Here is a 12322-nt window from a genome sequence, read left to right as displayed (position 1 = left end):
GTGAGATGATTAAATTAGTAATCAAGGTATTGCCAGGAATAAATTAGTAAATCATCTTTGATTCTGGAAGACCTACTAGGAGTTTTAAATTGACTGATAACAAGTTGGTTTTGAAACAATCTTTTCAAAGAGATGAAGAATGTAAGTGGATGGCTTTTGCAACTCTCTTTTCTTACTGTAAGCGATATCTTTGATCTCATTTGGCTGGTTTAACTTTTTCAGTGCTTATCTCTAATGCCAGTAATGGAGCAAATTGATGTTGTTTTTTGGAGTAAAATCAACTCCTGAAATACAGGGCATCAAGTGTGTTTTAATCTGGTGATGGTTTAGCAGTTCAGACCTCGCATGCTCGGCAGGATCACATGTTCTCCACGATGGGAAGCGTTCAGAATCAGTACCTGCATCCTGCTCCTGCCGGCGGTCCTACCGCAGTTTGTGTTATCTCCAATGGCTGCAGGCACATAGAGAAGCATCCTACCTGCTCATCGCTCGGAGGACTGGGAGCTGCAAATTTGTGGGTGTGACTTTCAACATTTCTCAAGTGTGGCGCCTGAAAAATGGTTTGCCAGTGGTGCTAGACCGCAGCTATTCCCCCTTCATGTACACACTCAGGTATACCTGGTTTTTATCTCCTCTTCTCCCCCTGATTCTTCAGGGCATGCCTGCACCTATTTACAAACAGACTTGCCATGTATCGCTTCCGTGTGGCAACTGTAATCTGCAATGCTGAGCACACCTGACAGCCTGCAGAATTGTTCTGGCAGATCTTGGCGGACCGGTTAGGACGACTGTTGTAGGCTGATCCATCTGTAAAGCTGTTTCGTTATTCTAGCTATTTACATGTTTTTACAATATTTTCCTCAGAGTGTTTTCCCTCCCTTGCCGTCTATCTCCCAACCCGGTAAGACCTTGTTGTTGAATTAGAGAAGCGGTACGTACACGATTGTGTATCTTAATAGCTCTTACTTTGCCAAATGATGGCTGTTGACCTTCAAGTGCCCCAAAATTTGAAGTGCTACTTATTTTAAAATTTAAGAGAAATATTTTAAAGAAATGAATGGAAAGGCGTTTAGTGTTTTTTGAGTCTTAATAATTAAAAACCACAAACATACCCTTTTAACTTAAAATAGCTGTAAAAGTTATAAACAGATAGAAGTTGATAGTAAACATGAGTAATTTGTTTAGTAGCCATAGCATTGTTTCTTTGTAAACATTTTCTGTTCAAGTTAAAATTTTCGTAACTATTTTTCTTTTCCGTAATGTCAGGATGCCAGTCTAAGAAGCTGTGCAGGTATACTTTTTGACATCCTTGTCACTGTGGGTGATGATTCCAGAAAGTGTAAATTTCAGCCTACTTTTTAAACATTGATAACATCCATATGTATTAAGGTGCAGTGTAATTGTTTGATGGTATTTCTGTATTTATAAGACGTGTATTAGGAAGGCAACAACTTCAAAAATAATAATAAAGTTTCTAACACTGTGCTAAGTAGCACGTTGCCTTACAGTTTTGTCCATTTCACAGTAAAGTGACCCTAGAGCCTTCTGGGGAATTTCTTAAACACACCTGAGATTCTGTTTTTCCTTTTTTTTTTTTTTTTTCTTTTAAACTTAAAAATGAATGTTATTTTTAAAATCTCATGGTGAAGAAATGGAACAGTTAAGATATTTACAGTACAGTTAGCTTAGACCAGATGCTCTTGAAACTTAAAGCTTTTGTTGCAGTTGGTAATACCAAAAACTTTAATAGATAAAGTGGGGGGAAAATGGACTGTATAATAGTAGCTGACACAGACTATCAGACTGTTCCATGTATCCTATTTTTCCCTTCTTCCCCTCCACCTGACTCTCTTGATTTTAATTTAACAGATTAGCTGTAATACAGCAACTCCTAGCACTTAGCCTGGAATAAACAGGAGGTTGCTGCTGCTGTGAGGCTTCAGTGCTGAGCCAGCAGGGCTGGCTGCGTTATAGAGAGCTGTGCCCCACCCATAGGGCAAGAAACAATATGGGGTTTTGCGTGATCCCCGTGGGCAGTTTTAGAGGTTTCTGATGACTAGTTTACAACTTGATGCATTTTATTAGCTAGAAGGTCAGTTGTCACAAAACCTGTTTGTTGGGCATGGTTGTGAATTCTTGACATTTTTGGCAAACTTTCCGAGGAGTGGCCAAAGCACAAGTGTAAAGCAGGGAGTGTTACAGTTTATGGGGAGCTGAAGCATTCCTCCCTTGCTCTGTAGCTGTCCGGTAGCTCCCACCTGTGGTTCGGCTTGCACCAAAGCTGCGACAACGGGGAGTTGTCTGTGCAGTCCAAATTTGTTTATAAAATTCTGCCATTTACTCTAATTATAAGAAAACTGTAGTTGTGCAGTTCAGTTATACTTTCTGTCATGTCAGCACTCAGACCTCTTACATGTGAACTGTTTGCACAGATACTTATACAGGTATTGGTTAAATATTTTGATCAGAAATGATAAACCTAGAATTATAACCATTTTGTGCTACAGACTGAGCAAATACTGCTTGATCTCATCATTTGTCATTTTAGCTATGTAAATTAAGTATTCGTTTATATTACAAATTGTTTCATTTGTAGTATGAACATCTAGGTTCCTCTGCATGTTTTCAGTTAATTGCCAAACATTGTAAAGAGGGAAATATGCTTCTGACATATGGACTGTTCAGTATTATGGTTAATGTAAGATTTTAGTTATTATTTTAATGCTGTCCTCATGTTTGTTACAATTTAACCTTAATATTTTCATCAAGAATTTCTTAACTAGTGACACGAAACTTTCAGCTTACGTACATAAAGGATGATTTAAGACCAACCTAATTGTAATTATTCCATACTTCCATAAATAAGGAATAAGAATTGCTAATTCCTGATGAGAAAGATGGGGGAATATTCTCCTTACTTTTTTTGTGTTATCAATGTGAAATGAAATGAAAGCCAAAGCCTGTGCAGGGCTGGAAAGGCAGCTCATGGGCTGCTGATTCCAGCCTGTTGTTGCTGCTGCGTGCTTTTCGAGTAATAGCTGTGAGCTTTTCTTGGAAGCCTAGGAACAAGAAAAGTTGTAAGACATCAGTGACAGCGTTGGTGTATCACTGACAGCAAAAGAGGTTCAAAGAATCAATTAACATTTCTTCCAGCAGCCTTTCTTCATGTATAGTATGGGTATTACCTACAGAGCGTGCTGGTGGCTCTGAGTAGGTACAGCACAATCATTTTTTTTTCCTGTTGAATTATAAAATGTAGGTGCTTCAGCTCCAGAGGTGGTTAGTATTGCTATTTACACTACTTTATGTGCTTGAGAAGGTGCTGGCTCTCAAACGATTAGTCAGGTCACAGAGCCCGGCCTGCCCTATAGCAGAGGAGTGCAGTGATGAGCAGCGCTGCTCACTTTTATGTAAAGGAGGTGTGTAATACAGTATTTTTAAGTCAAGTCCACTTATGTCTCTCATCTCAAAGCCGCTCAGAGGCCATGTGTTTCCTCTGCCCAGGCTACTGCTGGTGGAGGCAGTGGCCGACCTCCCTGCTGGGCCTATGGCGGTGAGGGCCGCGCCATGGCCGTGCTGCCACAGGGCAGCGGGCAAGGCGGGCCCAGGCGGGCCGGCCTGCAGGGACACGGGCTTCGTGCCTGGTGTCATTGGGCAATCCTTTTCACTTTGGCTGACTACATATTTACATTATTTACTTTTTTGATAGTGTTCTTCAATGTTCTCTCACTTTCTTAGTTGAAACAGTATGTGTTTGTTTCTCCTGGGCCTGTTTGGGTCATGGAGAGCAAAATTATTATCAGGGTGCACATCTCTCTGCATTGTGATCTGGGGTCTGTACAGTTATTACAAGCTGATTTGTATGTGCTTGAGGTGTTTCTACCATTGATAAGCTGGATGGGCCTGAAGTGCTCACTGCACAGTTAAAATGCACAGTGTAAGAAAATGATGGCTCCCAAGACAGTACCGCAACTTTTCCATCCTGTACAGTGAGCATTAAATTTGATTGCAGCTCTTTGCTCATTCCAGATTGAGTTCCAAGTGAGAAGCTTGGTGCTTTCCTCTCATTCAGCTGAGGCTTTTTGGGAAGCGAAATACATTTTCCCCAGTGAAGATGAAGACTTCATTGGAGAGGAGTCAATGTTTGCCATGCGTCATAACCTGGCTGCTGTAGTTGGTGACTGGTAGCTAGGGCTTCTTCAGTGCCTGTCATGCTATTTACTGGCTGTGTTTGAGCAACAAAATTACGTCAGCTGGTATCTTATTTTAAAGCAGCTGATCTAGCTGACCACCATCAAGCAAGGTAAAAACCTAAAGTCAAGTAAGTTGTTCTTTAGAAGTCTCTTGCTTCATTAATTACAGTATCTGGGGACTGCTTTCAAAATTGTGGCAGCTAGGGACAGTATTTGTTTGTTTCTCACAAACTTTTCCTGAGAGATTGGTGCAGCCTGCAGTACCTGTAGAAAACATCAGACTTCTCTATAAAGGATGGTTGTAGAAATGAAAGATTTGCTGGTTTTCGTGTTCAATGGCTGATGGTCTTGACTAGTTGCCTTTTATGCTGTTCATGCTTTTCAGCAAATGCATGGGATGCTTTGAGACTTAGCTGCAGAGGCAGCATCAAAGCTTGTGATACTGAAAACAGTGGGCAGCTGGCAGTACAGGGGGGCTGAAGTGTGAAGTGGAGACTGCCCATAGGTGTTTTTTGTCTAAAGCATACTTCATGACTTGGGAGAGAACCTGTCTTTTGTAATGGGCTTGATTTAAGTATAAAGTACAAACGCAGGTAGTTCTGTCTTTATGATTAGGAATGAGTATCTTGTGGTTATCATCACTTTCTATTTAAAGGAGGTTTTTCACAGGCAACTAAATCCCTACTCTGCTGAAAGTCGATAAAGGCTAGATGTCTGTTTTCCACTTCTATTTACTTCTGTACCACTTCTCTCCTCTTCTCTGTCACCAAAATACCTTTCCCTGGTTCCCATTTTTCTCTCTTAATTACAGTACTTCTGGTGATCTTTCTTTAACCTATTTTAGTATTATAATTAACAGTTGGCACTGTATTACAAACAGGGTTTTATTTTTCTTTTAGTTGAACATGCTGTACTTCATTTCTCTGACTAGTATCATGTATCTAATGTATCTGTACAACAGTGTACTAATTATATACTACTTCAGATAGTAAGCAGAAATACTTTTCCATCTTCTACTTATTGTTGGTAAATACTTTCATCTGCTGAAGGTTTTTTTGTATGCTTACTCTATCTATTCCTTATCCTTGATTGAATGTTTATCCATGAAAGTAAATAAAGCCCGTCAAACAAATTAGAATTGCTTTATTTCTTATCTTTGTATTTTTTTTAGGATCTGTAATGAGCATGCAGTTTAGAAGGCTTATCTATGCAGTGTTTAGTTTAGGCATTAAATGTTTATGAAACACACTAAGCCAACTTCTTTTGAACTGTACAAATCAATTTGAAAGTAACTTGAGGGGGGAGGAAGGATTGAGCTCTGCTGAATGGTTTTGAGGAAACAGTTTCTACATTGAATATTTTCTTTTGCAGGCCCAGATCGCTTTCCTTCAAGGTGAAAGGAAGGGACAAGAAAATCTGAAGAAGGATCTAGTGCGGAGAATCAAAATGCTGGAATATGCACTTAAACAGGAAAGGTACATTGATTTGGTGATGAGTACATGATGAGGAAATTCTGAAGACAGATACTGTTGCCTCTGTGTTTGACCAAGATGAGAGAAATTTATTATATATACAATCAGCTCACAAATTGTTAAATAGTAATATTTACCAATAGTAAATAGCAGTCTAAATGCTTGTATTCTGGTAACAATAGCTAATATAATATGGTTCCAGAAATATGGGAGGAAAGCCCACAGCTGATGAATAGTTAATTCCTTTTCCTTGGTAAGATTCCACCTAACTGTATACTCCAGAATTGGAATATTCCCTTTTGGTTCAAAGGGCTAGCTTTGTTTATTAATATCTAGTAGCTGAAATCTTGGCTGTCTTAAGTCTTTAGTAACTGTTAGGTTTTGATCTTGCTAAGTTCTTAGACTTTACAATATGATAGACTCTATGGGAATATCTTCTGGTTAATTGTGTGAGGAATGAAGAAGTGTCTGTGTTTACCAACTAATAAAATGTTAGTTTCTTTGTTTATGGGAATTTCAATGGAAGTCTCTAGTCTGTTTTATACATATGTTACTGTTGCTCTAATCTTTGAAGCAAACAACTTATTTTTATTGTGTTTGGAGAAGTCTTTCTACTCCAGTGATTTACTTCAGGGCAGGGTGACTTGTAATTATCATTTTTTTATTTATTATTAAGATGTGTTTTAAAATGCTTTAACTAAAGTGTATGCTTGTGGTACTACTGCAAAGCAATCATTGCTTGTGTACCATTTCCCTATCACATTATTCCTACTTCTCTTTCATTAAATGCTAATAAAATGAACTGTTTTAAATTGCTTGATTTAGCAGAAATATACATGTGCACATACAAGGAATAGATTATTGCTGCTAGATGAAAAAAAAAAAAGGATTCTAATAGTTGTACATCACTGTATTGTATTTAGATTTTCTCATCTTACTTGGGCTCTGTTGGCACACGAGACATGCCTTACACCATCCAGTTTGACTTTTTCCAGTAGTTACCAATTTATTTGCTAGCATAGAGCTGCAACTGTTTTTCTGGATATCAGTAGCCTCAGAGCTTCAGCATACTTGCTTTTGCCTCAGGGAGTTATCAGAGGAACACTAAGGTAGATAGCCTTTTTCGCAGGCCTTCTTATGGCACTGATCTTATATCAAATAGCATAGAAAAATGACAAATTTCTGCATAACGGAGATAGTAGTTTATAGCCATGGAAAGTCTATTTGAAGCATCATTATGAAGATTGGAGTCACTTTAAAAGAAGATAGAGAACAGAGTATGTTCTTGTACAGATAAAGTTATGCTCTAAGGAATAATATTCAGTAAGATTTCTCGTATTTCAAAACTAAGGGAGGTATCCTGGTTACTAAGGTATTTCTCTAATACTTCAAGCTCATAATGCAGGTAAATTAGTAATTTATCCAAAATGATCAGACTAAATAAATATATTTCTGTGCACTATCAAAGAAGCTTTGTAAGAGTTAATATTTTTAATTTCCATATCTGTAATGAAAATGTCTACCAATTGCATCCAGTAAGAGCCAACTAAATTAATTAGGCATTTAAATCCTAATGCAGCATTCACTGTCGGAATTAGGAAAAATTCCCAGTGGTCTCTTGTTGAAAGTTTTTACATGCATATCTTGCATTTTTTCTTATATTTTTTTTCTGCAGTATGTGTTATTAGCCTCGGCTACTTAGGTCAGTAAACTACATGGGCAGCTGATCTGATCGAGTTTGATGGTTTCTTTATGGGAGTGAAATAGTTCTCAAAGTAAATGTGATGTTTGTGAATGGTGTGTGCTGGAACAGCTATTTATAACAGTTTGTGGTTTTAAACAGTAGTATTGTTTGCCAGTTACTGAAGAAATGGTCTTGTATTTCTGCTGGAAATGTCTTCCAGCAAGTGTTCTTGCTTGATACTTGAAGGAATGGCAACACACGGAGCTTGGAAGCACTACTCTCTTTCCCAACACTTCCCTAAATCAGCTATTGGCCTGGTCAGCCAGTAGTTAGTTTATATGCTGGCTGTTGCCACCGGGAACTCAGGGCTGAAAAATTAGATCCTATGAGGTAAAAAGAAAACATTTCTGGTCAAGTTATAACAAGGGTGGTGCAGGTGGGAGGGGGCAGGGAGACATCCCTGCATTCTTCCACTTCTGCCATGGCCTTGCAGTGTACCAAAGCCTTCCTCGATAGGTCAAATAAACAGGTTATTAGTAAAGGGACAGAATGTGAAACTGTGACCCAAAGTAGTATGTGCTTGCAGTGTCCTCAGAGCAAGAAATGATTGACGCTGGTTTTCTCACGTACATGCTTTTATGAACTGCTATTTTGTAGAGTGGGTCTTCAGCATTTCTTTTTCCTTTTTTTTTTTTTTTTACTAAGCTAATTATAAATAATAAGCTTTGGAAGCAGTGTCGTTGTTTTCTATTTCATGGCACTTGCATAATTTTATAGCAGGGAAGGTAGAAAGTGGTGTTTGCATAAGGATTATGACGCTTTTTTCTGACAAATCTAGTTTTAATGTTCAGTCATTATCTCAGTAATTGTGAGATTACTTTTCCATTGTTTGTATATGAAGCCAAGTTATTTCTGCTGAAAAGTCTTAATACACTAAGGAGAAGAGAACTTAGGAGATAATTAGTAGTTAAGCAGTACCACCTTTTCAGCAGCAGTTCTGATGTAGTTTTGCCAACATCCAGTAGCTTGCAGTGCGAGGCGATTCATACTTGAGGGTTATTTTTATTACTATATTAATAGTTGCTCCACCACCAATAAATTGCATTATTTTCTCTGGATTTTCAGGAGCTAACCAAAATGTAGTACGTTTGGTTGCTCTATTTCTCTCAAGTACACGTCTAATTTAATAATCTAGTCTAGGTCATTTCCTGTTTTAACATATTCCAGCCGAAGAACTCGACTCTTGAGCCATGTCTCTAGAAACACTTGATTTAATTTTATGTTGTTCTCTGCACTGGTGTGTCTGATCAGAGTAAGGCTGGCGCCCTCTCCCCTGGGTAGAACATCTTGCAGTGCTGTTCCTGGCAGTCTTTCTTGTTTATGTCTCTTGGTTTGGCGGCGACTCCTAGATCTTCTGCGGATGTTTTGGCAGGCTCCCTCAGCACAGCTGGATCAGATGCTGCAGGTCTGGTGACAGATATTTCCAAGAAACAGTGGCCTTTATTGATTGGAATCAAACTTTTCTGTGTGAAGCATTCAGAAAAGTTTCATTGCTTTCAGTTTTAGGAAATTTAGAAGGATGAAAGCTTTTAGCATTTTCCTGAGCAGCTCTTCCAGTGTTGTTGCAGCAACATTGAATGTCTCGAAGCACCGTTCATGTAATGGAAACACAGTTTAAAGATACCACCACTACTGCTACTAATAAATTACTTGTACAAGAAAGTGAAAAAGGCAGAGCAATTGTAATACTTATCTTCCGAAGACTATCTTCCTTGTAAAGTAGTTTTTCAGCTCTGAAATAGGATTTTTCCAAACAACTTGCTTGGCTAGTTTTCAGATGGAAAATGACACCTGTAAAATTGTGCCCTTAAGGTAGTTATTTTCAAGTAATTTTCCAGTCTCTGCATACTGTTAATAATGCAGATGTAATTTTCAGAAATTGATGTTAAACTACCAAAGTTGATCAAGTTTCAGATAATAAGGCTTGTCTTTGTGATTGATCTCTCCACTTGCCCTAAACCACCAAAGCCACCTCCTTGTTTTTGACCAGGTGACAGAAAGGGTGAAGGAACTTTGATTTTTCTGTACACTGATTTATAGAAGAAATGTGTTTGATTTCCTTTGTGGTAATAGCATCTCACTGCTGTAATATGTGAACTAGAGTTCAAAGTGAACTGTTGAGGGCCAATTTCAAGCAGATAGTAACTGGAATATGTAATTTCTGAGGAAATGGAGAAAATAAGTGTGACAGGTGGGCAGGAGACACTTGGTTACTGTAGGATTAGATAAATATAAACATGCTAAGGGAGTAACCATATTAAGAATGTGTATAGACAAGAATTAGTTTCTTTCATGAGAAGATGCTTACCGTTTGGTTTCAGTATGTGAAATTGAATGGTCAAGACTGTTCCTTGCAGATTGAGCCTGAATCCTTATGCTCAGCTCTTTCCTTAATATACTTCAGAAGGAAGAAGATTGTCTTTCATACTTCTGACATTGTCAGCTATACAATAAAGATGCTACTAATTAGAACAGAATTAGTGTAGATTTTCTCCTTCTCTCAATGCACTGTTAGCTATTTATCTATCTCTTTTTCTCTCCTCTAAACTAGAAGTTGACTGTAGTTGAAGATGGGTTCACCAGGCCGTGTACTCTGACATGGTATTCATATTTCTGATTCATATCTGACTGGTGTCTTGCTCAGCTACCTGAATTTATGCTAATCCATTCTAGTTAATTCAGGTTTGAGTTCGGCGTTGGATTTTCTGTCACTTCACGTGGGCAAAGGTCTACAGCTTTTTGTTTTTAACCTTCTCAATAAAACTAGAAATAAGGATTGCTTTTTGGGATAGGCAGTTAAAGAGCTGACAGTGTATGTCAGCTTTTTTTTCATATCTGTATTTCTACTTTTCTCTGCCTCTTTTGCCCAAAGTTAAATCTTCTGAAAGATGAAGTCTTAGTCCAGCTTAGTAGTAAAATAAATTTAAGGGCCTATGGCATTTAAGATCATGTAATCTAGGCTATCCTCTTGTAGTAAGAAATAATAATAAAGGCTTTAAAAAACATGCATTATGAGGAGGGAAAAAAAAAAAAGAAAAATGAAAAAAAAAACCAAACCTACCATTAATAGATGAGAATGTGGATGAATACTCTCACTTCGCTGAACTGATTTTATAGTGCACTGAATGAGGGGGGAAATTTTCAATAAGAAGACACAAAACATTACTTTGGACATCTGGAATTAAATGTTTATTGTAATTAGAAAGCAGCTGGATCAGTAGGGAATTTGTTCTGTCAATACTTAAGTTAAAGAACTACTAAGCATTGCTAGTTACTCTCAGCATCATTTTATTAGAAGTAATGAGTTTGCTTGATGGAATAGGAAAAGGCAAAAGGAAACAAAAGAATAACATACTGAGGATGCCCGAGAAGCAATCAAGAGGCAGAGGTAACTTGAAAGCTGTCTCCAGTCCCCCTTGATAGGGTTGTTCTAGCTTAGTGGCACTTGCCTTACGCAATCGTGACTTGTTGCACCCATTCTTTTTTGTAAAAACAATCTTTAAGTGGGAGTGTTCCCTTGTGAGTTGTGGAGGCAGTAAAGCCTATTTTCCTGTTCGTTTATACGAGGGTCTGTTCTTTTTCCCTTTTTGTCTTCGGTAGCCTGTGTCTTGCCTTCTTACACCCAGCTCACTGCATTTGCATTGGAGCTGTGCCTGCGTGTGTGCCAGTCGGTCATCCTGCTGCTGCCAGGCTGAATGTCAAGTACTGCCTCAATTCTCTCTTGCCTTATATTGAGGGTGCTGCTTCTCTACACAATTAGGAATGTCTACAAAACTTTATAGGGTTTTGGAGTCTTTTAAAGCTTTCATATTTGGCCAAAACCAACCATAGAAACTGGAGTTACTATGAGCGTGAGATGAGGGGGAGCAGACAGTGAGGCTCTCTTTGCCTCACTTTTTCTCTTCATTACTGTGTTATAAGACTTGATCTACTCTGATGAATCTTTAATAACTTATATGTACATTTGTAATGGTGTACTACTGTTGCATTATTTTCTCTGTTTATAGAGGCTGGTTCTGTACGATGAAGCTTTTTCAGTCATGCTTTTTTTCTTTTACTTCTAGCTAGTCTTACTATCATATAGCATGCTTTGTGGGGTTTATTACAATAGGCCTTCTGTAGGCTAAGTATTTCTGGAAGAGAAGTCTCCATTTTTAACTCAGTTGAGTGTCAGTTCTAGCAGCTGTATGACAAATTGGTGAAGCTGCTGGGCTGCCATCAGCACGAGACTTCAGCACTGGTATAGAGTAGTCCTTAGTGAGGAGAGCTTGAAGAAGGATAAAAAAAAAAAAAGGTTGCTTAACTGAGGTGACAGTGAAATACGAAGTGTTGTGGATAGTAAAAATGTTTGATAGTTTAATGAAAGTTTTAAGGGAAAAAAAAAAAAGAAGAGCAGAGGTGGGAGAAGCAAGCATATTGCCAAAAGGAAGTAAAACCATTCTGTACAACCTACTAACTGCTGATCTGTTTAATTAGTATTTGCTTTGCAAATACCTCTAAATCTTGGAAAAAAATAATTAGACAAAATTGCACCTCTGAAGTCCTGCTGAAATTACTTGTTTTGTACATACCCTAGAAAGAAGGAGTGACTTTTGTAGTGAAGACAGGTAACATTTATGTATTTATCCATACTCTTTAAATGTGCTAATAGTTTGTTGGTTTTTTTTTGATTTTTTTTTTCTCTTTTCAGGGCTAAATATCACAAATTAAAATATGGCACAGAATTGAATCAGGGAGATATGAAGCCACCAAACTATGATTCTGGTAAGACTTTATGAAGAATGAGTTCATTACTGACATAAAAGCTCAGCTATGGTTTGTGCAAATGCTGAAATGATGGTGTTGATGAAATATGCCACTTAGTAGAGTCAGTGGGAATAGACATAATTAATGAAGATTGTATTTTACTCATG

At 38.0% G+C, this 12322-nt stretch overlaps 1 protein-coding gene across 4 annotated transcripts in view; it reads left to right on the top strand.

Annotated features, from left to right (window-relative positions):
* STRN (striatin) overlaps window positions 1-12322 on the top strand; it is a 67725-nt gene that overhangs the window by 6969 nt on the left and 48434 nt on the right. For all 4 annotated transcript variants that reach the window (XM_082757377.1, XM_082757376.1, XM_082757375.1 and 1 more), the window contains exons 2-3: window positions 5565-5668; window positions 12100-12173. In XM_082757377.1, coding sequence (XP_082613503.1) covers window positions 5565-5668; window positions 12100-12173 — 178 coding nt within the window. The remainder of the gene's footprint in view (window positions 1-5564; window positions 5669-12099; window positions 12174-12322) is intronic.

Source organism: Aythya marila (genome assembly GCF_965140915.1).
Source record: "Aythya marila genome assembly, chromosome: 3".
Classification (NCBI taxonomy): Eukaryota; Metazoa; Chordata; class Aves; order Anseriformes; family Anatidae; genus Aythya; species Aythya marila.
The sequence above is the reverse complement of the archived record's forward strand: the minus strand, read 5'-3'. Positions and strand labels throughout refer to the sequence as shown.